This window comes from Herpailurus yagouaroundi, unplaced genomic scaffold (assembly GCF_014898765.1).
Source record: "Herpailurus yagouaroundi ecotype Mexico unplaced genomic scaffold, PumYag 203, whole genome shotgun sequence".
NCBI lineage: Eukaryota > Metazoa > Chordata > Mammalia > Carnivora > Felidae > Herpailurus > Herpailurus yagouaroundi.
The window spans coordinates 23,708,108-23,731,042 of record NW_024412434.1 but is presented as its reverse complement, the minus strand read 5'-3'; the positions used below and the strand labels follow the sequence as shown (position 1 = coordinate 23,731,042).

Below are 22,935 nucleotides of genomic sequence, written 5' to 3'. Positions count from 1 at the left end.
GTAAAAGCTTACACAGAAAAGACTCCAAACAGAGGGCGAGAGGACTGTTTGAAATCTCAGAACTAGCCAAGCAGAAAGTGATAAAGCCACAGGCAAACGTGAAGAAATGTACAAAGGCCATTTGTACACACATGGCATGTAGGAGAAATGAATCCATGTGATCTTGACACTTTCAACATTAGGATTATTATACTTATTTTTACATACCTCATAATATTCGAGACTTAGATAAATGACACTGACACTATTTTGATTATACGATACTGACATTATTCTGATCATATAATAATTTTATTGGCTTTTGGTGTTCATAATCAACTACAAAGTGTCCAAAACTGAACTCTGATCTGCACACACACACACCACACTCCAAACCTAAATGCCCTTCCTAAAAGCAGCCACCAATACCTGCAAAACACATTCTCCACACTATACAAGAATCTACATGCATGCATGCACACACGGATTTCAAGTCTCCCTTTTCTAGTGAGAAACTAGAATTGTTCTATAAATAGCTCTACACCTCACTCTTTTTCATTTAACAGTGCATCTTGGAGCTTGTGCATATCCACATCTGCAGACCTACCCAGTGGTGTGCCAATAAAGGCTTAGCGACCCATTCTTATAGGGAGGAAGCAGGGGCTCCAAGCCCCGGTTGTGGCACCTCCGAACCTCCATGCCACTTCTTCTCCCACCGCGGCGGCTAATAGCCAAACTACAACATGCCTTCATGGAACAGACAGTTCAGTCTGGCTCCAATACATCAACAGATCTACCTTAACCTTTTCCGTAGCTGGAAAGCTTCCTACCTAATACATTAATATAATTTATTCAACCAGTCTTCTCTAAGGAATGTGAACTAGGATAAAAACGAGAGTCCATTTTTAATGGGAGTTAAAGAGAAAACATCCTAAGGTAAAGAGCTTACTAGGCAGTGGTGACCAAAGGCAACAGAACAACAGAGGAAGCAGAAACGACCAGTAAGCTGAGAAAAAGCAGCTGTTGCAAAGAGGAACGCAGGACCTGAGACAGCAGAGTGAGTCACCATCGTAGAGACCTTTCAGCCTAAAAGAACACAGACAGAAGCTGCTTCATGCTTCAGCTCCTGGTGGCTTACACTTCCTGCTCAATACAAATAATGCTCTTTTTTTTTCCTTGAAATAATTTGAATAAGTTATTCTGGTCTATAATCAGAGTTCCTTCATTCAACCTCATCTTTCAACCAAAAGAGGCCCCAAGTACCAGTGGTGCCTAAGCAATGGTTTCAGCTACTTGTGATCACTTTCTTAGTGCACTATGGGCTAAGATATATCAAAAATAAGAGTTCTTTTAATGGTAAAATCTTAATTAGGCACCACTGCTGAAAACTTCAGCATTTATTTTCTCATGTTCTAGATTCAAGGCTGGAAGAAATGCTCAGAGGAGAAATACACAGAGTTAAGCAGATCAACATTAAAACACAACTAAAAACAAACGAATAAAATAAAGGCAGGTGCACCAGTCACAAAAGAGCCTGAAATACCACGGATTTTAACTAGGTGTTTCGTATGAGATGATGTTAAATGCAGGCACCTACAAGGTACATATCCCTGCCTGCCTCCCCCTACCGGCCCCTATAATGCTGATTCTGAAACAGCATGCCAGGATCCCGGGGGAGTCTAGGCCAAAAGCACCACCTGGTGGTCCTGGGAGAAGACTAACCCAGGGTCTCTTCCCTCCACAGGGAGGTCATCTATCATCCAATATTCCCTCGCGCCCCAGCCCCGTCCTATTTCCCCCTCTCCTAACTCACTCAATTTCATGTTAAACAATGTCCTCAAAAACTGCACAACCCCCAACACCTACTAATCTCCTTCTTCCTCCCCCAACTGAGTAATAATCTTAGAAAAATCATTGGTTTCCTTCTCTCTTTCCCATGTTCACTGGGAAAACTATGACAAGTAATGGTGATCAAGGAAGAGACAGCCAAAGGCTAAAAGCAAACTACATGAAAGAACCCAAAAGTCCCCAGAAACGCCCAGATTTCCCCTCAAAACAGTCACACAAGTATCCACATAATAGCTTCATATTTCTCTGGCTTAATCCACATGGTCTGATACCATAAAAACATTCAAAATAAGTAAGCTTAAATGCTCTTCAGGATTTACAAACAGGCTTTGTATCTTTTCATTCAAAATATTTATATTCTATCACGATCAGCATGACATTGATATCTCCTATTATATATCATACTTTAAACGAATAGTTTTTAAATTTGCCATTCAACGTGCAGAACACATTTCTTCCCACAAATCCTTATACAGAAGCCCAAGTGCCAAGCCAGGCAGGCAGGTCGGGTACAGGAGAGAGGGAGCAAAGTTCCCCTGGCCTGGTCTCCCTCTTTCCTCCAAGTGACCCACATGACCCACGCAGACCTGCAAGGCTATCCCGGCCAAGCAAGCCAAGAACAGGGCACATCTCTAATATTTTAAACACGGAGCACCCAGTATCAGCTAGGTATTTAATATTTCCATAACTCAGAAAATGTTTAAAATTATAGTCATAGCAAGAATTCCTGGGCAGCCTTCTATTACTTGCTTCCTATTTTCTAGAAAGAGGAGAAACAAAATAATATTTAAAGTCCTAAAGCCAATTACTGGCAAAGATTTATTGTAATTGAGAAGGTAAGTTTTTCTCAAATGCAGTCAGGAATGACAGTCTGCTTCCAGTTGAACTACCCATACCTGCTGGCATAAAGGGAGAACCAGCCACTGCTTCTTTTGTTTGAGTTCTCTTTGAAACAGGAACCCGTAACATTTTATTGACATATGATTTACTGACGTGTTATTTAATTGTAAGCTCCACGAACAAAACACAGTTCTCTCATTCACCCTGCGGTCACTGTATCTAATCATAGGGTCTAGCACACGGTCGCTGCTCACCAAGTATTTCTTAAAAGGATGAAACTAATTCCTCAGAATTATTACTATTGTGAACTATTCAACCAGCTCAACACTTAACATATCAATTTATTTTTAACAATTAGATTTTAAGCTATTTTTCAGAAATACTTTCCCTGCAAAAAGTACACCTTTACAAAAGATTCTAAGTTTTTTTCAATTCTATTTCAAGGTAGCATTTAAAATTTTATTAAGATTCTAAAATTCAGAAATGAGAAGTCACCATCTATTTCTGATTAGCACTTCTGCATATTTACAAGTACTTCATATCCAGGAAGGAAGGGAGGGAGGGAGGGAGGAAAGGAGGGAAGGAGAGGAGGGAAGGAATTTAAAAAAAAAAAAAAAGGCAGGAGCCTCCTGAAAGACGAAGAAAACCAGAGATATGTCTGTGATGTCTGTGCCCAGCCCACTCCTCTCCCCACGTCTTCCTGATTTAGCTACCTGTCTACTCCCAGAAACTACTCCCAAAATCGTAGTCTCACATTCTTGACAGGAAGGTCCTGCCCACTTGGCTGAATGTACTACCATCATGCTTTTAAATCCATGTATGAACACTCCAGAACTCTCCCCATACTCTTCCCCTCTTATAGGGGCAGAAGGACTTTTGAGGTTGGCTTGGCTCAGCTCCTTGCGTGTTCACACGCGCTCTCTCTCTCTCTCTCTCTCTCTCTCTCTCTCTCTCTCTCTCTCAGCCACCCTGGGGGGCAAGCCATCTGGTCTGTTCTCCATGCATGAAGGCACCTGTCCTGAGGGGAGGTCTGTGGTTGCTCAGCTATGCTAGTCACCCAGTGGGGAAGTCTAAGTCAAGATGGGCTAATAAGGCCCATTGGACCTAATGGATCTAATGTCACATCCTTAGATCAACCAATACAGAAGCCATTTTGATCTCCATCTGTCAGTCTCTTGTGTCTTACTTCTCAAGGAGAAGAAACAGTATCACTATTGGTTCCCTAGAACTCCCCAAATCACACTAGTAACTCCTACGTTTATGTGTAAGGTGATTCATAGAGAAAAAGGATATGGAGTGATGTAACAGTATTTAAATACCATTACTACTGATGAGAAGCATAATTACTAGTTGTTGAGTATGAGTGTAACTCCCACATTTGGGGGCAGGGTTGAGTGACAAAATTACCAACAACACATACTTAGAACCAAGACAAGCCTATGAGTCACTTCACTCATTTAAATCCGCCTACAGTGGCTGGCAAATTCAGGATTATACCTTAGCTGCTTTACCGGCAATATGATTGTTTGAATAGATGACACAGACTCATTGGTAATGACTCCCTGTTTGTGGATACTTTATAACCTGTCTAGTGAGCGTTTACTATGTGCCAGACCTGTGTTGAGCATTTACTATGTGTAATCTCATATAATCCTCATGACAACCTACTCTGATAGTTGTGTCTCTATTCTCAGTTTACATAAGGAGAGCCTGATGTGTGGAGAGGTTAAGTCATTCTGGTCCTATGGGAAGTAAGTGGCAGAGCAGGACTTCAAAGTCAGGCTGTCTGACTTCAAAGCCTTGTTTCTAATACCAAGCTATTTTGCTAAAGCACAAATGGATCATCTTTATATTTCTTCTCATTTCTGCTAGTCCTTATATTTATTTTCTTAGAAACAAATCTATTTGTGATTCCTGTGGATTCTTAACAGCTGCTTTCTGCTTTCTAGTAGCCTTCTAAACTTACGAAACTGACTTTGTCTACTATTTGTGCAAAATGGAGTCCAATGATATAGAGAATCCAAGAACCACTTATGCGAACAGTCTTTGTGACCCCTCTAAGCAACTGTACTCCTCTATTATATTTTAAGCTGTATGTTTTAGGATAATAGGAAACGATCAAGAAACATGCAGTGTTCGCTTTGGCAGCATGTAGGGTAAAAGTTGGAACAATACAGAGAAGATTTAGCATGGCCCCTGAACAAGGATGCATGAAACTCATGAAGCGTTCCAAAAGAGAAAAGAAAAAACCTGCAAAAATATTTGACAGACAAATCACCAAATGGATACTAAAGTTAACTCTGCTAAAATACTTCAGGTGTTTTGGAGATACTAACTCAAAGGCCCTCACAATTAATTTCCATGTTTATGGGAAGAATTCTGTTGAATCTAATGCACTTACTTGACCTTCACAACTCTTCCGGCTCATTCGGAACTGTAAGCATGCAGTTATGTTCACTACAAGTTCATGCTGAATTCAGCCCAATGGGAGCTAACAAGAAATGATGCAATTACAGCAGATTCTCGTAGATCACATACCCAACAAAGGGGACGGAAGAGGGTTCAGAGAATGCCTACCCTAATAGTACATAACTAATTCCACAGATAATTTGGCAAACCCTCTTCTCGACCCAATGGTAACTTTTCTACTATTTAAATCAAAAATGACGTGCAAAAAACAAACTGAACCCAGCATGGCATATAAAAACAAGAACTCAGTATCATCTAGAACAACAGAGTAACACACAAAGAATTACCTTAATACATGTTTTAAAAGTATTAACAATGCAAGTATTATTTGGTCTCTGAATGGCCCTTAGGTCCAAATCAGAATATAAGGCCACTGAAAGCCAGCAACTTGGAAAATAATAAATATAAGTGTTCATATCATGCTGAAGCTGTCATTCATTCAATTATTTAACAAAAAAAAAAAAAAGTGCCATAATCTCCAAGCCCAGCACCATGGAATTCTCATCATATAGCTGCACTCACCACATCTCACCTGACAACTCCTGAGAACATCATGTAAGAGTATCTCACATGTGCACGTATGTTTAACGAAGCACACATTCTTCACGTGGTTACCATTATTGTGCCAATAATTTTGTGTTGGGGAGCCTTGTGTAAGACTTATTTTACATAACAAATATCAAAAGTGCTATCTATACACATATGAAAGTCACTGATGAGGAGGAGACTAAATAACCTAAGTACCAACGGAGAGCCTGGCTCATAATAACAGCTAGCATTTATTCTGTACAATCTAAACACCTCCTGTATGTTATTTTGTCGAATGACCTCACATCAAAACTATAAGGTAGGTATCATTATTGTTCGTTTAGCAGAAAGAAAATTGTTAGGTTAATTAACTTGAAAAGATCACACAGCACTGAAGTTACAGAAGTGGCATTCAGACCAAGGCAAGAAGGCCCCAGGGCACTCTTAATCACTCCACATAATCTTTGGATACGTCAAATGGAAAGCGAATGAACAAAGGTTTGTCAAGTGACTCTGTTAACAGGGATCCTCAAAGTAGCATTAAATCAGGGCAAGAGACCAAGGAAGTGCCCTTCAGTCAACAGGAAGCCACGGAGGTGGTTTTGAAGAGAAAACTGGCCAGAAGCTGTGGAGAAAACCAAGGCTGCTGGGGAGGGAAGAAGAATTTGCTTATTAAGACCTCACACTGTTGAGCTCTCATTACCCATCGGGCACTGTGCTAGGCACACACAATATCTCACTGAATGTTCAAATAGCCCTATTACCGTTCAGTTTATAGGTGAGAAAAGTGAAACTTGTCCAAGGCTATGTTAAGTGTCAAAGCCACATCTGGAAGGCTCCAAAGCCTGTCCTCTTGCCCATTATGTTACAAAAGAGAAGAGAGAGAGAGAATATATCTGTGTATCTGTAAATTAATAAGGTATAAGCTACCAAGAAACTAACGCACCATAACCAGGAAGTGGGTTACCGGAGTCAGTGTGATCAGCCCGCCGTGTGTTGGCTGTGTTTCCACAAGTGAATCTCCTCCTCCAATAAAGACAAAGCTCTTCCAAGATCCGAAAATGATGACTTCCCAAATTACTTATTTCCGTGCACTTTCACATACCCAAGTTTCCAAAGTTTCAATCCACTGATTGAACTACAAAGCTGCCAAAATGTAATTACCTAGGAACTGATTTATACTTATAAGCAAGCAAATAAAAATTTCCAAATGTTACATTGGAGCAGCTAAAATACTGATAAAATTAAACCTATTTTTTTAATGCTTTACTAGGTAACAATCACCAGACCTGAGCAGGGAACAGGGAAACATGGGCTCCCCACCAACGTTTGTTAGTCGCCTTTGATCCATACCCTCTATTCAACATAACCCGGTCCTACATTTATTATTTTTCAAACCCTTTTGACCATTATCTTTTTTTCTCCTACATATAACTCATAAGTTCTTCAGAGTGAAGATTCATTAATTCTAAAGTAATCAAACTTTAAAAAAAACAGGATTTTCAACACATCTACTACAGGCAACTTGTAGTATATAATGTTGTACAAACACTCCAGCTCTCACCCCTGGCATCTGAAAAATTTTAATGTTTCATCAGTTTCAACATGCCCAAGGGCCATCACAGGTAACAATTGGCAGTTTTCCTCAGGCATGAATCTGAGTCATGGACTATGTGCACGAAAGTGAGTTACCTGGTCAAAGAGGGCACCTAGATGCCTCCCTAGTGCCTTTCAAAGTAGCTTTGTTTTTCTCTAGTCATTTCACAAACACCAAATCCCTATGTGGGAGTGAAATAAAAACCAAAGCAGAACACAAAATTTAATGGCCTCAAAAAGAAAGCGAGTAGTATTTTGGAAGCATTTCTGATTTGCTAAGGTAACACAATATCAACCCCTTAGATGTGATCTACAGAGGTCTTAAATGATACGTTTCACCAGAAGTGTGCCACGTGAAGACTAAAGTTACTTCAGTGCCAAACAAGAAAACAATAAATCATCAACTGCCGTGAAAAACTAAACAAACAAAAAAATCCATGAACAGAAAAAAGACAACAATGAGGGGCACCTGGCTGGCTCGGTTGATGGAGCGTGCAATTACTGACCTTGGGGTTGTGTCTACACTGGGTGTGGAGATCAGCTGAAACTAAAATCTTAAAAAAAAAGAAAAGATAAGAACGAAACGCACCAAATGTTAACAAGTGTTTTAATTTCTGAGAGTCTGACAGGAGGAACTGCATATAATTATATTTTCTTCTTACACTTCTACATTTTTTTCTGAATGGTCATTAACTAAAGCTTAAGTTACTGTTATTACAAAATACATATGTATTTTTTAAATGTTCATTTATTCTGAGAGAGTGCACGCATGTGTATGTGCATGAGAGTGGGAGAGGGGCAGAAAGAGAGGGAGAGAGAGCAGGCTCCATGCTCAGCACAGAGCCCAATGCAGGGCTCGATCCCACAACCATGAGACCATGACTGTGAGAACATGACCCAAGCTGAAATCAAGAGTCAGACGCTCAAACAAATGAGCCACCCAAGCAACCCTAAAATTTTTTTTTTTAATTTTTTTTTTCAACGTTTATTTATTTTTGGGACAGAGAGAGACAGAGCATGAACGGGGGAGGGGCAGAGAGAGAGGGAGACACAGAATCGGAAACAGGCTCCAGGCTCTGAGCCATCAGCCCAGAGCCTGACGCGGGGCTCGAACTCCCGGACCGCGAGATCGTGACCTGGCTGAAGTCGGACGCTTAACCGACTGCGCCACCCAGGCGCCCCTAAAATATTTTTTTAACATAAGAACTCTTTTCTAATGTAAAGAGGACATTAATAAGATTGAAAGTTAAAAAAAACATTTTTCCCAAACACATCTTAAGCTTTTTAATAAAATAGTACAATGCCTGGTAAACAAACTTGCTCCCCAGTTCTCTTATGAGGTTTTAGATGGAAAGCTATAAAACAATTTTTGAAGAAAGTTATCTAGCCATCAAAATAATCCTCCCCTATCTCTAAGAACACCTAAAACTTCCACTTGGAATACCAAATAATAAGTCATGTAAGTGAGTGAAGGTCAGAGTAAGAATATAAAGACCAGCTTTCCCTCAGAAAAAATGAGATGGATTAAGTTTTCTTATATTCATTAATTCAAAAATTACTGAACGCCATTTACTGCCACTGTGAATATAAATAGGGACAAAATGTAATTCTTCATACAGATCACAGTCCCCTAAGGGGATGAGACACATAAAGAATCCACTGTAAATATGTAATAAACTCCCCTTAATAGATGTCTTTTTAAAATCCACAGAGACGTTAATAGGAAAAAAGCAAAGTCAGAAAAAGACTTCACCTACAAAGCAACATTTTAGCCAGGCCTCAAAAGAACGGTAGAAACTTACCATTTGGACAAGAACAGAAAGCCACGGAATGTTAATAAAAAGCCATAGTCCACAGCACCAGGTACACCTATTTCAAGAGCACATACCTCAACAGTCACATTCACTGTTGGGGTAAAAAAGACAGGTCTTCCAACTTGTATCACTTCTCCTTCTCCTTCTTCTTTTTCATAATATCCCACCCACACAACTGGAGCAGAAGGCAATCTCCGTGGGCAAAAGTTAGGTGTGTGCAGGAAAATAACAAAAGGAGACATTAGTTTGAGGCCATAAGAAAGCAAAATAAACATAGTACAAATTAGTATCTTCCGCTCTGATACTACGAACATAACATCATTACTCGGGTATTCATTCATCAAGACCTGAGTCATTCAGAATTAAGTGACTAAGATAATGGCAACTGTAAACCTCTTTTTAATGATGCAAATTCTGCTCAAAAAGCCAATTTTAAAAACAAATCTAAGCACATCCGAATACACATCCCTTCAATATGTATATATTCCACCATCTACATTATTTTCCCAGAACGGAATATATTTTTAAGAAAAATAGCCGTGGAATGTAGATCTCCAAAGAAAACAGCACCATTATAGTCAGAATTTAAAAACAAAAACAAAAACCAATAACTTAGATGCAACTGACCCAAGAAAGAAAGGGATGGGCTGCCACTGAGCTGCAGATAATACCTTGTCTGGATATCTTGAAAATTCCTACCCAGGTTTTTACTGTAACCTAAACATCCCACCCCCATCCCAACGTCACTCGATTGCCTGGCCCAAAACTTATAGACAGGTTCAATCAGACTCTATATGAATTTTTTATATACAGCAGTTAAAGAGTAAAACTCAAAGACACGAGTAAAGGGGCGGGGGGAGCCTCTTCGAGAATACTGTACTTGATGAGTTATACCAATCTCCACATGAAATATCACCATTCTCCTAGGAGACTGATTATAAAGGACCTGCCACCCTTCTCATTGAGGAAAGCATTTCTTAGAGAGCACTGTCTCCTTCATACTCATTGAGTATACCATCTGAAGTTACAGAACACATTTATAACAGCAACCCAAATTCCTCTTATACAAGTAAATAAGCTTGACCAACTTCATAATCTACCGAAAAAGACTGGAAACAATATAAATGTCCATCAATTTGGCTATTAAAAATCACATGGCAAAATTACACACTGATTTGGATTCATTTCCAAGATACATTGTAAGTAGGGGAAAAAAAGCAAGGTTCAGAATAGTGAATATAACACCCTGTCAGGGGTTAGGGATACACAGAAATACACAAAATTAACAGTGGCTGCCCTGGGGAACTTAAAACTAGGTAGGTGAATGGAAAGGACACTTATTTTTCAATGCATAACCTTTAGTGCATCTTGAATTGTTTACTATGTACATGTACCACCTTATCAAAACATAAAAGTAAAAATCTGGGGGGTACCTGGGTGGCTCAGTCAATTAAGTGCCCAACTCTTGATTTGAGCTAGGGTCTTGATCTCAGGGTCGTGAGTTCAAGCCCCATATTGGACTCCATACCCAACTTTAAATACATACATGCATACAGACAGACAGACAGGCATAAAATTCTTAACAACTGTAAAGATAATTAATGTTAGGAGAAAAACCCCTCCTCAGGAGATTGAAGATTAAATTCTACTCCAGCACAGCTCCCTTGACAGCAAAAGTTCCCTTCTCTACCACACCCTCATTCTAGCCTGCAGGGACCTGAAACATGAAGAGAGTCAAGTACAAGGTCACCTCAGCTTTTACGATGAAATGAATGCCTTCATCTCTTCCAGTTTTCTTTACTGCTCTAAAGGAAGGAAAGGAAGAATGTAAATTCAAAGAGATGAAAACTGTGCCAAGTGCATAACTATTTCTTTCCCATAATCACAAGAAAACCAATTAGCACTTTCTCCTCTAGCAGGCCATCCAGGCAGAGGGGCTGTGATGGTGCAGAAAGGGGAAATTAAGAATATATATCCCAGCTTCTCAATATATGAATAGAAAACCAGGTCCAGAGAAACATGTCTTTAACCATCACAATGATTTGGAAAGGAGTCAGTATTTTACTGAGAAATGTAAAAATTAAAGGATAATATAAATGCTAAAGGCATTAAATTTTAGGCTGTTATAGACTAGTTCAAACACTTTAAAAGAAATACAAGAGGGGGTGGGCTGCCCAAGTTGGTCGAGTGTGCAACTCTTGATTTCAGGATGGTGAGTTCAAGCCCCATGTTGGGCAGAAAGCTTACTTAAAAAACAAAACAAAACAAAACAAACAAACAAACAAACAAAAAACAGGAAGAAAGAAAGAAAAGAAAAGCATACAAGCCAAATAAAATTTACAGGAAAATCTGCCTCAGCAGATCACACTACAACTTTTCTAATCAATTGACTTACTTACTCAATGTGATTTTTACTGCTGACAAATCTAGGTTGTTTTTGAAATAGATGTCTCATAGAACTCTCATTTACAGTGTTCTTGAAATGCCTTTAAAGCCTTTTAGAGAGTATTTTTTTCCTTTAAACTCTTATTTTCCATATGACACTGATTTGTCAAATGCAGTTTTGCCTACAGCAGTTCTTTTCAAGAACATAACTTTAATAAACTTGCTGACAAATGGCTTATATTACTTTAACCGACTATTTGTAATACAGCCAATCTAATGAGTTCTTAGGTTTCCAATAAAACCATCAATGCTTTGACAATTTCACAAACTCACTATAGACAAAGGCTCTTCGCGAGTACTGAGAAACATAGATTATTAAGACACAATATCTGCCCTCAAGATGTTTACAACCTTGTAAATGAATAAAAGAATCATTACCATAAGAGATGTGTTCCCCACAGGACCTTGCCAGCCAAGGAGAGAAAGGCAAAAGTGATAATCTTTCTTAAAGCACATCATACCATCTGCAGAGGACAACTATGTTACTATACCATGTAAACTGTCTCTCACATGACTAGAAAACTACAGAGCATTTAATAAATTAATTATTATAAAAGGTGATTAAAGGTAGAACAGAGTTTAAGTGAGATCATTTTTGTTTATTTCAACCCTATAAATAAGAGCCAATTTGGACTTTTCTTCTAGGAGATGCCTTCGGTTTGACTTATATCCCTCTAGAAATCTTAACAGCACATCTAGAAATAAGAAGCTCAAATTGCTTAGCAAGTATACTGGAATGCCAACACAAACCAAAGTTAACTATTTCCTTTTAAATGCTATCAAGCACCATAAATCTTTTGAAAAGTGTAGTTTTCTTTATTTACAATATGCTTTAGAAAGCATTTTCTTACTGAATCATGTCTGGAATGTGTGTATATATGTAAACATATGCAAACCAGAGCTTTCCCCAAAATCTATAGTAATAGATTCACAACAGCCTGATGATTCATTTAACAAATTAAAATGAAATCAATACTGTTACACAAATTAGTACAAAATTAGTCCATATATCGGTAATTTTACTCCATTTCTGATTTTGTTTTTGTTCAGTTCAACAGAATTATTTCCTTTAAATGTTTATTTATTTTTGAGAGAAAGGGAAAGAGTGCAAGTGGAGGAGGGGCAGAGAGAGAGAGAGGGAGACACAGAATCCAGAGCAGGTTCCAGGCTCCGAGCTATCAGCACAGAGCCTGATGTGGGGCTCAAACCCACAAACCGTATAAGATCATGACCTGGGCCGAAGTCAAACGCTTCAGTCGGTTAAGCACCTAGGTGCCCCCCAACAGAATTCTTAATAATTCTACCACTTATTATTGACGTAAACTTGGGCAAGTTACAACCTGCGTGAGCGTCAGTTTCCTCACCTGTAAAATAGAAAAAATGACAAGAGGACTAGCTAACATTTACTAAATGTCTCCTGCATGTCGGATACTGTTCCAAGTATATCATAATGTTCTAAGCATATATTCTCAAGCATATGATCATATGATCATAAACTCAAACAACCCTATGGTGTAGGCACCATATATATATAAAATAATGCATCACCAAACCCCAGATGAGGAAAGAGGGGCACATATTTCCAAAGGTCTTATGGCAGGTGGCAGAGCCCAGATGCTCGGGGATCCAGAAGCCACACACTCAATCACTAAGATATAGCTGCTTAAAACCTGTAAGACGTCTCCTACCCAACTCATAGAATTCTTGTGAACCTCACATTTAACTGGGTTCATAAAGGCATTACTTTAAGGGCCATGTAAAATAGGGTATTAATTATTAATAAAGTTTTAAGGACAAGATTAATAAAAACTGACTGTGGAGGTATCAAAGCAAAATTTTATGTAAAAAAAACCCACACACACATTAAAGGAATTGTAAAGGATCTTCAAGGGTATCTAGCTCAGCTTCCCACAAATGTTAACATCCCCTTGATAACGTTCTTAATAAGTTGTCACAGAATTTCTCCTTTAATGCCTCCAGAGACGAAAATCTCCCAAGCTCACAAGTCAGCCCATTCCATCTTGAAATGTTCTAATTATTATTAGAAATGTCTTCCTTTCAGCTCTAAAAAAAATTAGACTTTTCCACATGATAAGCCTATAAATACAAACCACTGAGATATTCACACTGTTCAACACATGACATTTTATTAAAATCCCCCTTGAAATGTGACACCCAAATATCCAAGACAGGTCTGATGTGAGGAAAATAACAGCTCTGTTACCCTTTTTGACCTGCAACTAAATCATTGACTTTTCTTTCCTGGCTGGGAGTCCATTTAATGGACTCGTATTTAGCACACACTTCATTGAAATCCCTCAGTCCTCTCTTAGGGGCTATCTTGATCACAGTGTAGAACATGACATTGTATCATTTTTAATCTAGTCTTCACTTTGGTCTATCATTCTAGCCTCAAAAGATCTTGACAAAACTTAATTTCATAACCTTACTTTTGCTCTCTCTATCAACACTGTACCCTCTTTCTTCCTTCACAAACCCAATGATTACAATGAAATTTCACCCTGGCCACTGAAAAACTGCTGAATAAGTTAAGATCCTAGGACATATTAGCAAAGACCTTGACTCTGACATAAATGAATTAATTAAACATGATCCATCAATCAAATATAAATCCTTACAAAACCTATTTTTTTCTTGCAGTCTGTGGGGACATCAAAGAAGACTTTATCAAATACATTTCTAACACCCAAATAAAAGCTATCTTCTGGTAGGCTGGCTCAAGACAGCAGCATATTAAGATCCTGAACTCCCTCCCTTGCATGGATACAGCAAATATATAACTACTTATGGAATAATTTCCTCTGAGAAAGACCAGAAAACTAGACGAAAAGAGCCTTCACAACAAAGAACAAAAATGACAGCATCAAGAACTGGAAAGGCAGGAGAGGAGAAGAGAGAGAGAGAGAGAGAGAGAGACAGAGAGAGAGGGAGGGAGAGGGGGAGGGGGGCAGGGGGGAGGGGAGGGGGCAAAGCAAAGAAAAACCACACTCAGAAGGGATTTCAAGAATACAGAACTTTTCCCTGACAAGTGAGGGATTTGTACTCCACATCAGGCACTCAACCCTTAGATCCTGAATGAAAGAAGATACACTAATCACTGGGCTTTGAAAACCAACAGGGATTATATCCAGGAAAGCAATAAAACTATAGGGAACGGAGAACCCACTCTTAAGGAGCTCTTATATAGACTCATTCACCGCAGGACCCAGTGCAAACACACCAGTTTGAAAAGTGCCTAAATCATATGTGGAGACCCACTTGTCAATTTTAAAGCACCTGCCAGACAGGCAGGAAACCACTGTGATTTTCTCCAGGGATGGAGACACTAGTGGCTGCCATATTTGCAACCCCATCCTACCTTGCTAATGTAGCACCAGCAGGCTCCATCTTGGAGCTATCTCTCTAACCTGTTAGAGCCAGTGAGGCACCCAATTGAAAACCCATCCACCCGTACAGCACATCCAGCAAATCACAGCTGGGCCAGGTGCCAGCCCTGCCCACCCCTATGCCACATGAGATGAGTGCATGCAGCCCACACAGGGAACACCCCTTGGGTGTCCAGCTCGGCTGGTGAGACAGGGTTGCGCTTCTGGGTTCCACCATCAAATCTCCTACACAAGGTCATTCCTTCAAGACTGGGAAAAAGCAGTTGATTTGTCTAATACATAAAAACAAGCACAAAGAAGCAAAATGAAAAGACAGAGGAATATATCCCAAAGAAAGAACAAGAAAAAAACATCAGGCAAAGACATTAATGAAATGGAGATAAGCAATCTACCCAAAAGGAGTTCAAAGTAATGGTCATAAAGATGCTTACCGTACTCAGGAGAAGAATGGATGAACACAGAGAGATCCTCAACAAAGAGATAAAAAATATAATAAAGTTCCAAACAGAAGTTACAGAGCTGAAGAATACAATAACTGAACTGAAAAATACTAGAGGAATTCAAGAGCAGACTGGATGGAGCAAAGATCAAGTCAGTGAGCCAGAAAACAAAGCAACAGAACTCATCCAGAAAGAACAGCAAGAAGAAAAAGAATTTCTATAAAACAAAGATAACTTATGGGACTTTTGTGACAACATCAAGTAGACTAACAGTCACATTATAGAGATCCCAGAAGGAGAGGAGCAAGAGAAAGGGCCAGAAAACGTATTTCAAGAAATAGCTGAAAACTTTCCTAATCTGAAGAATGAAACAGACATACAGACATACAGGTCCAGGAAGCCCAGAGAGTTCCAAAAAAGATGAACACAAAGTGATCTACATTAAGACACATTATAATTAAAATGGTAAAAGTTAGGGACGCCCGGGTGGCTCAGTAGGTTAAGTGTCCAACTTCAGCTCAGGTCATGCTCTCACAGTTTGTGGGTTTCAAGCCGGTGTTGGGCTCTGTGCTGACAGCATTGGATTCTGTATCTCCCTCTCTCTCTACTCCTCCCCTGTTCACACTCTGTCTCTCTCTCTCAAAAAAAAAAATAATAATAATAATTAAAAAAAATAATAAAGGGGCGCCTTGGTGGCTCAGTCAGTTGAGCATCCGACTTTGGCTCAGGTCATGATCTCATGGTCTGTGGGTTCGAGTCCCATGTCAGGCTCTGTGGCTGACAGCTCAGAGCCTGGAGCCTGCTTGGGATTCTGTGTCTCCCTCTCTCTCTGCCCCTCCCCCACTCGTACTCTCTCTGTCAAAATTAAATAAACATTAAAAAAAATTTTTTAAATAAAAAATAATAAATAAATAAAATGGTAAAAGTTAAAAGATAAAGAGAGAATCTTAATTACACACAAAGGAAATCCCATGAGGCTAAAGGAGATTTTTCAGCAGAAATTCAGAAGGCCAAAGGAGAGTGGCATGACATATTCAAAGGCTAAAATGAAAAAACTTCCAACTTCCAGGAATTCTCTACCTGGCAAGACTTATCCTTCAGAATTGAAGGAGAGATCACGCATTTTCCACATAAACAAAAACTAAAGGAGTATTATCACTAAACTGGTCTTACAAGAAATGTTAAAGAGAGTTCCCTAAACCAAAAAGAAATGGCACTGATTAATAACAAGAAAACATCCAAAAGTAAAAACCTTACTAGAATAGAATAGGTAAATATATAGTAAAGGTAGTAGACCAGTAACTTATAGAGCAAATATGGAGGTTAAAAGACAAAAATAGCAAAAGTAACTAAAACTACAGTAATTAGTTAAGAGATACATAAAAAGATGTAAAATAGGACAAAAAAAATAGAAGATGTGCAGGGCATGGAGAAAACCATGTAAAGTTTTGGAATGTCCTCAAATTTAACTAAAATCAGATCATATATGCAGAAGAAGATATATGTGAACCTCACAGTAACCACAAAGCATAAACTTACGGTAAATACACAAAAGAAAGTAACAAAAGAATCTAAACATAACACTAAAGAAAGCCATCAAACCACAGGTCAAGAGAGAAAGAGAAAAAGAAAGGAACAGACAAGAGGTATGAAAACAGCCAAAACACAGTGAACAAAATGGCAAGAAGTATATCTCTATCAATAATTACTTTAAATTATCAATAATTACTTTGAATATAAATAGAGTAAATTCTCCAATAAAAAGACATGGAATGGCTGAGTGAATTAAAAAAATATCTATATGCTATCTACAAGAGACTCACATCAGAAGAACACACACAGACTGAAAAAGAAGGATATTCCATGCGAATAGAAATGAAAAGAAAGCTGGAGTAGCTATATTCATAGCAGAAAAAATAGACTTTAAAACAAAGACTGTAATAGTAAAGAAGGCCATTACAAAATGATAAAGGAATCAACCCAACAAGAAGGCATACCATATATAAGTATGTAGGCATGCAACACATATACATGCAACCAAGATATATAAAGCAAATTTAACAGACCTAAAAGGAGAAACTGACATCTGATAAAGTAGCAAACTTTAACACATCACTCACATTAATAGATAAATCAAAACAAAAAATTAAAAGAGAAACATCAGTCTTAAGTGACACATTAGACCAGATGGACTTTATAGACATATACAGAACATTCCTTCCCAAAGCAACAGAATACACATTCTTCTCAAGTGCCATGGGACATTCTCCAAAACAGATCAATATGTAGGGCTACAAAACAAGTCTCCAAAAATTCAAGGAGACTCAAATCATATCAAGCATCTTCTTCAACCACAGCGGTATAAAATTAGAAATCAATTGCAAAAATAAAACTGGAAAAAACACAAAAATGTAGAAATTAAACATGTTATGAACAACCAATGGGTCATCAAAGAAATAAAAAATACACCTAGAGACAAATTAAAACAGAAATATGACACACTAAAATATATGGAATGCAACAAAAGTTATTCTAAGAAGGAAGATTGTAGTGATACAGACCTACCTCAAGAAACAAGAAAAATCTCAAATAAACAACCTAACTTAACACGTAAAGGAGCTAGTAGGGGGGAAAAGCCCAAAGTCAGCAAAAGGAATAAAATGATAAGGATTAAGGCAGAAATAAATACAAGAGAAACTTAAAAAAAAAAAAAAATCAATGAAACTAATTAATTAGAGCCCTCTCTAACAAATGTTTGTTTGAAAGAGAACTTACAAGTCACGCCACAAAAACTCAAAGGATCAATAAGAGACTATTGGAACAATTATACAGACAAACTGGGCACTATAGAAGAAATGGATAAATTCCTAGAAACATAATCTTTCAAGACTGAATCCTAAAGAAAGAGAAAACCTAAACAGACCAATTACTAGTAAGGAGATTGCATCAGTAATCAAAAACCTCCCACCAAACAAAAGTCCAAGACCAGATGGCCTCACTGGTAAATTCTACCAAACATTCAAAGAAGATTTAATACTTATCCTTCTCAAACTCTTCCAAAAAAAAAAACCGAAGAAAAGGGAATACTTTCTCATTTTATGAGGCAACCATTACCCTGATACCCAAACTAGATAAGGACACAACAAAACAAAATTACAGGCCAAGAGCATTGATGAACATTGATGCAAAAATCCACAACAAAAAGAGCAAATCAAATTCAACAATACATTAAAAGGATCATACACCATGATCAAGCAGAATTTATTCCAAGGATGCAAGGATGGTTTAACATCTACAAATCAATCAGCATAATACACCACCTTAACAAAATGAAGTATAACAACCATGTAATCACTTCAGTGATTTCACAGGGTCGCCTGGGTGGTTCAGTCACTTGAACATCTGATTCCTGATTTTGCCTCAGGTCATGAGTCAGGGTTGTGGGATAGAGCTCTGCTTCAGGCTCCACACGGTGGAGCCTGCTTGGGATCTCTCCCTCTCCCTCTGCCTCTGCCTCTGCCCCTGCCCCTGTCCCTCCCCTGCTCATGCACTCTCTCCTACAAAACAAATGAATAAAGCTAAACAAAAACACCTCTCAACAAAATGGATATAGAGGGAATGGACCTCAATAAAACAAAGGATATATGACAAACCCACAGCTAACATCATACTCAATGGTGAAAAGCTAAAAGCTTTTCCCCTACAATCAAAAACAAGACAAGGAGGTCCACTCTCACCACTTTTACTCAAAAGAGTACTGGAAGTCCTACCCACAACAATCAGGCAAGAAAAAGAAATAAAAGGCATCCAAGTAGGAACAGAAGAAGCACAACTATCACTATGTTCAGATGACCTAAGACTATATACAGAAAACCCTAAAGATGACATCAAAAAACTCACGGAATTAATAAATAAATTCAGTAAAGTAACAGGATACAAAATAAACATACAGAAATCTATGGCATTCCTATACACTAATAATAAATTATCAGAAAGTGATATTAAGAAAACAATCCCATTTATAACTGCATCAAAAAGAATAAAATACCTAGGAATAAATTTAACCAAGGTGGTGAAAATTTTTTTAATGTTTATTTACTTCACACACACACACACACACACACACACACACACACACACACAGTCAAGCAGGGGAGGGGCAGAGAGATGGAGACACAGAATCCGAAGCAGGCTCCTGGCAGGCTCGAGGCTCTGAGCTGTCAGCATAGAGCTCGACGCGGGGCTCAAACCCACAAACTGTGAGATCATGACCTGAAGTCAGGCGCTTAACCGACTGAGGTAAAATCAGTCCCAGGAGGTAAAATCTAGCCTGTACATTGAAAACAATGAGCACTGATGAAAGTAACTGAAGAAGACACAAATAATTGAAAAGATATTCTTGCTCATGGATTAGAAGAGTTAATATTGTTTAAATATCCACACTACCCAATGCAATCTACAGGTTCAATGCAACACCTCTCAAAATTCCAATGTCATCTTTCATGGAATTAGATCAAATAATTCTAAAATTTGTGTGCAGCCACCTGAAGCCAAACAATCTTGACGTAGAAGAACAAAGCTAGAGGTATGCTCCCTGATTTCAAACTACACTACAAAGTTACAGTTATCAAAACAGTATGGTATTTGTATAAAAGCAGATACACAGATCAATGGAACATAATCGAGAGCCCAAAATTAAACCTGCACATACATGGACAATTAATTTACGACAAAGGACCCAAGAACATACAGTGAATAAAGGACAGTCTCTTCGAGAAATCGTGTTGAGAATACTGGACAACCATATGCAAAAGAATGATAAACTAGACCACTATCTTATACTACACACAAAAATTCTGTCAAAATGAATTAAAGACTTGAATGCAAGAACTGTAACCATAAAATTCCTAGAAGAAAACTAACAGTAAGCTCCTTGGCACTGGTCTTAGCAATATTTTTGTGGAGGTGACTCCAAAGGCAAGGGAAACAAAAGCAATAATAAACAAATGGAATTACCCCAAACTAAAAAGCTTCTGCATAGTAAAAGAAAACAATCATCAAAATGAAAAGGAACCTACTGAATGGGAGAAAATTTTTGCAAATCAGATATCCAATAAGGGATTAATATCCAAAATATATTAAGAACTCATATAACTGAATAGCTTAAACACAAATAATCCAATTTAAAAATGGGAAGAAGGTCTGAACAGACATTTTTCCAAAGAAGACATACAAATGGCCAATACATTCATGCGATGATGATCAACATCACTAATTATTAGGAAAATACAAACCAAAACCTCAATGAGATATTAGATCACACTGGATAGAATGCTATTATCAAAAAGACAAGAAATAACAAGTGACAGGGAAGATGTGTAGAAAAGGGAACCCTTATCCACTGTTGATGGCAATGTAAACTGGTGCAGCCACTATGGAAAATAGTAGGGAGTTTGCTCAAAATATTAAGAAAAGAACTACCATACGATCCAGCTATTCATCCAGCTATTCCACTTCTGGGAGATTATCTGAAGAATACAAAAACACTGATTCAGAAAGATATATGCACCACTGATTTCAATGCATTATTTACAATAGCTGAGAAATGAGAACAGGCTAAGCATCCTTCAATGGACAAACAGATAAAGAAGATGTGGCATACAGACACAATGGACTACTACTCAGCCCTTAAAAAGAATAAAATCCTGCCATTTGCAACAACATAGGGATGACTCTTGAAGGTATTATGCTAAGTGAAATAAGTCAGATAAAGAAAAATACATATATTTGCACTCATATGTGGAATCTATTAACAAACAAAACAAAACACAAACTCATAGTGAACAGATTGACAGATTGATAGCCACCAGAGAAGAAGGAGGGTGGAGGGGTGGTGAGTGAAATGGGGGAGAGGGGTCATATGTATGGTGAGAGATGGTAACTAGAGTTTTAGTGTTGATCACTGTGCGGGGCATAAAGATGTCAAATTACAATGTTGTACACCTGAAATTTACATAACGTTACATATCAATTTTTCCCCCAAAATAATTTTTAAAAAGAAGAAATGTAAAACCAAAAACAAAAACCTATTTGCAACATTTCCTTGGGATGTCTATTCAGTGACAGCAAGGAATTTACATTAATTTGTTCTTCTTACACCCAGAAAAGCTCCTAGAGATCATCATTTCCTTTTAAATCTATTCATGAGCCATTATTAATAAAACCATGCTAGCATTCTGATTACAATTATCATGAAATTCAATAGTTTCTAGTTACCAGAATCTACCATTGCTCCTTTGAGTCCAGTCTTCAGATATCTTCTCTGTATTTTACCACTCTTACTATTCACAATTATTCCAAAGAAGTCTGAGTCTGTAACTCATTTAATCCTAAAGACCTGAATTAAAAGGGTGTTATCCCCTAACCTACCCTGGGCTTCAAATACCTCTCATTTCTGACTAATTCTCTTTTCTGTTTGAAGATAATTCTGATTTGACAAAAACAAAACAAAAAACCAAAAAACTAACCAAGCAAAAAGCAGATAGAAGTGAAAGTCTGGAACGCAGTCTTTCTCTTTCATGTTTGCATTACATGATCTGCTCTGAATGGCAGGCCTATGGTCATTACTGATTTCCAGGAATCAAGCTATGCCTTTTAAAGTGTTTTTATTATACTGTTCACAGATGTCAATTCATTTACACTTGATTCTTCCTGACACTATTTTTAAAAGTACTTACTACTCTTTTTCATTCATTATAGGTTACAAGTCTTTTCTTCCACCTCTCATTCAAACCCTCAAACTCAAAAGACATCTTAAACAGCTTTTATGTGAATATGTATATGTACATGTGTATACACATAAATGTTCATTTATTTATTTTCAGAGAGTGACAGAGGTCCCAAGCAGGGGAGGGGCAGATGGAGAAGGAGAGAATCTGTGCTCTGTCAGCACAGAGCCCAATGTAGGACTGGAACCCATGAACAACGAGATCACAACCTGAGCCAAAAACAACACTGAGCCACCCGGGCGCTAATTTTATATATTTTTTTATTTATTTAATTTAAATTCCTTTATCTTTTCTTTCTTCTTAGAATCAGTGGCCACTGTAGAAATCTTTTTCTCCCCCTTGTTTTTTTAATTGATCCAGGTCTCCTTTAAATGTCTCCAAATGTAAGGAAGTCCCCCTTTAATATTCTTCTAATTCACTTTCTTAAATCTCATAATCATGTATCACTAACTAGGCACAGAATTTCATCCCTTAGAATTTTACAAATTCTCAGAAGTTACCAGCACTTGAAACTTACCAACAAGCACTTTCTTATTAGCTTGAATTAGCCCTAAAAAGCAGTTCCTTTCATCATTCCCACAGCCTCCTAAAAGATATACTTACATATACAAGATGGATTTCTTTATATTTGAATAAGCTCTGTTGTCAGGCTTAAGTTCTTATTGAAAGGAAATGGTTACAAATGACAGCAAGATCTCAGAGTTTCAAGGTTTCAAAATAATTCATGGAGAAAACATCTTTTCAATAAATGATGCTGGAATAACTAGATAGCTAGCTACAC

The 22,935-nt window shown here is 38.0% G+C and overlaps 1 protein-coding gene and 1 non-coding gene across 6 annotated transcripts in view; one reads left to right on the top strand and one right to left on the bottom strand.

Annotated features, from left to right (window-relative positions):
* Positions 1 to 22,935, bottom strand: part of USP6NL (USP6 N-terminal like) — a 247,803-nt gene that overhangs the window by 96,860 nt on the left and 128,008 nt on the right. For 2 of the 5 annotated variants that reach the window (XR_005783445.1, XM_040451462.1), the window contains exon 1: positions 2,724 to 2,794. The exons of the other annotated variants lie outside the window; for them this stretch is intronic. Coding sequence is in view for 1 of the 2 variants with exons in the window: in XM_040451462.1 (XP_040307396.1) it covers positions 2,724 to 2,733 (10 nt within the window). In the remaining variant the exon portion in view is untranslated. Of the gene's footprint in view, positions 1 to 2,723; positions 2,795 to 22,935 lie in introns of those variants that run through there. 5 annotated transcript variants of the gene reach the window in all.
* Positions 4,800 to 4,906, top strand: LOC121014938 (U6 spliceosomal RNA). Its single transcript, XR_005783525.1, has one exon. It is a non-coding gene; the product is annotated as a U6 spliceosomal RNA (small nuclear RNA).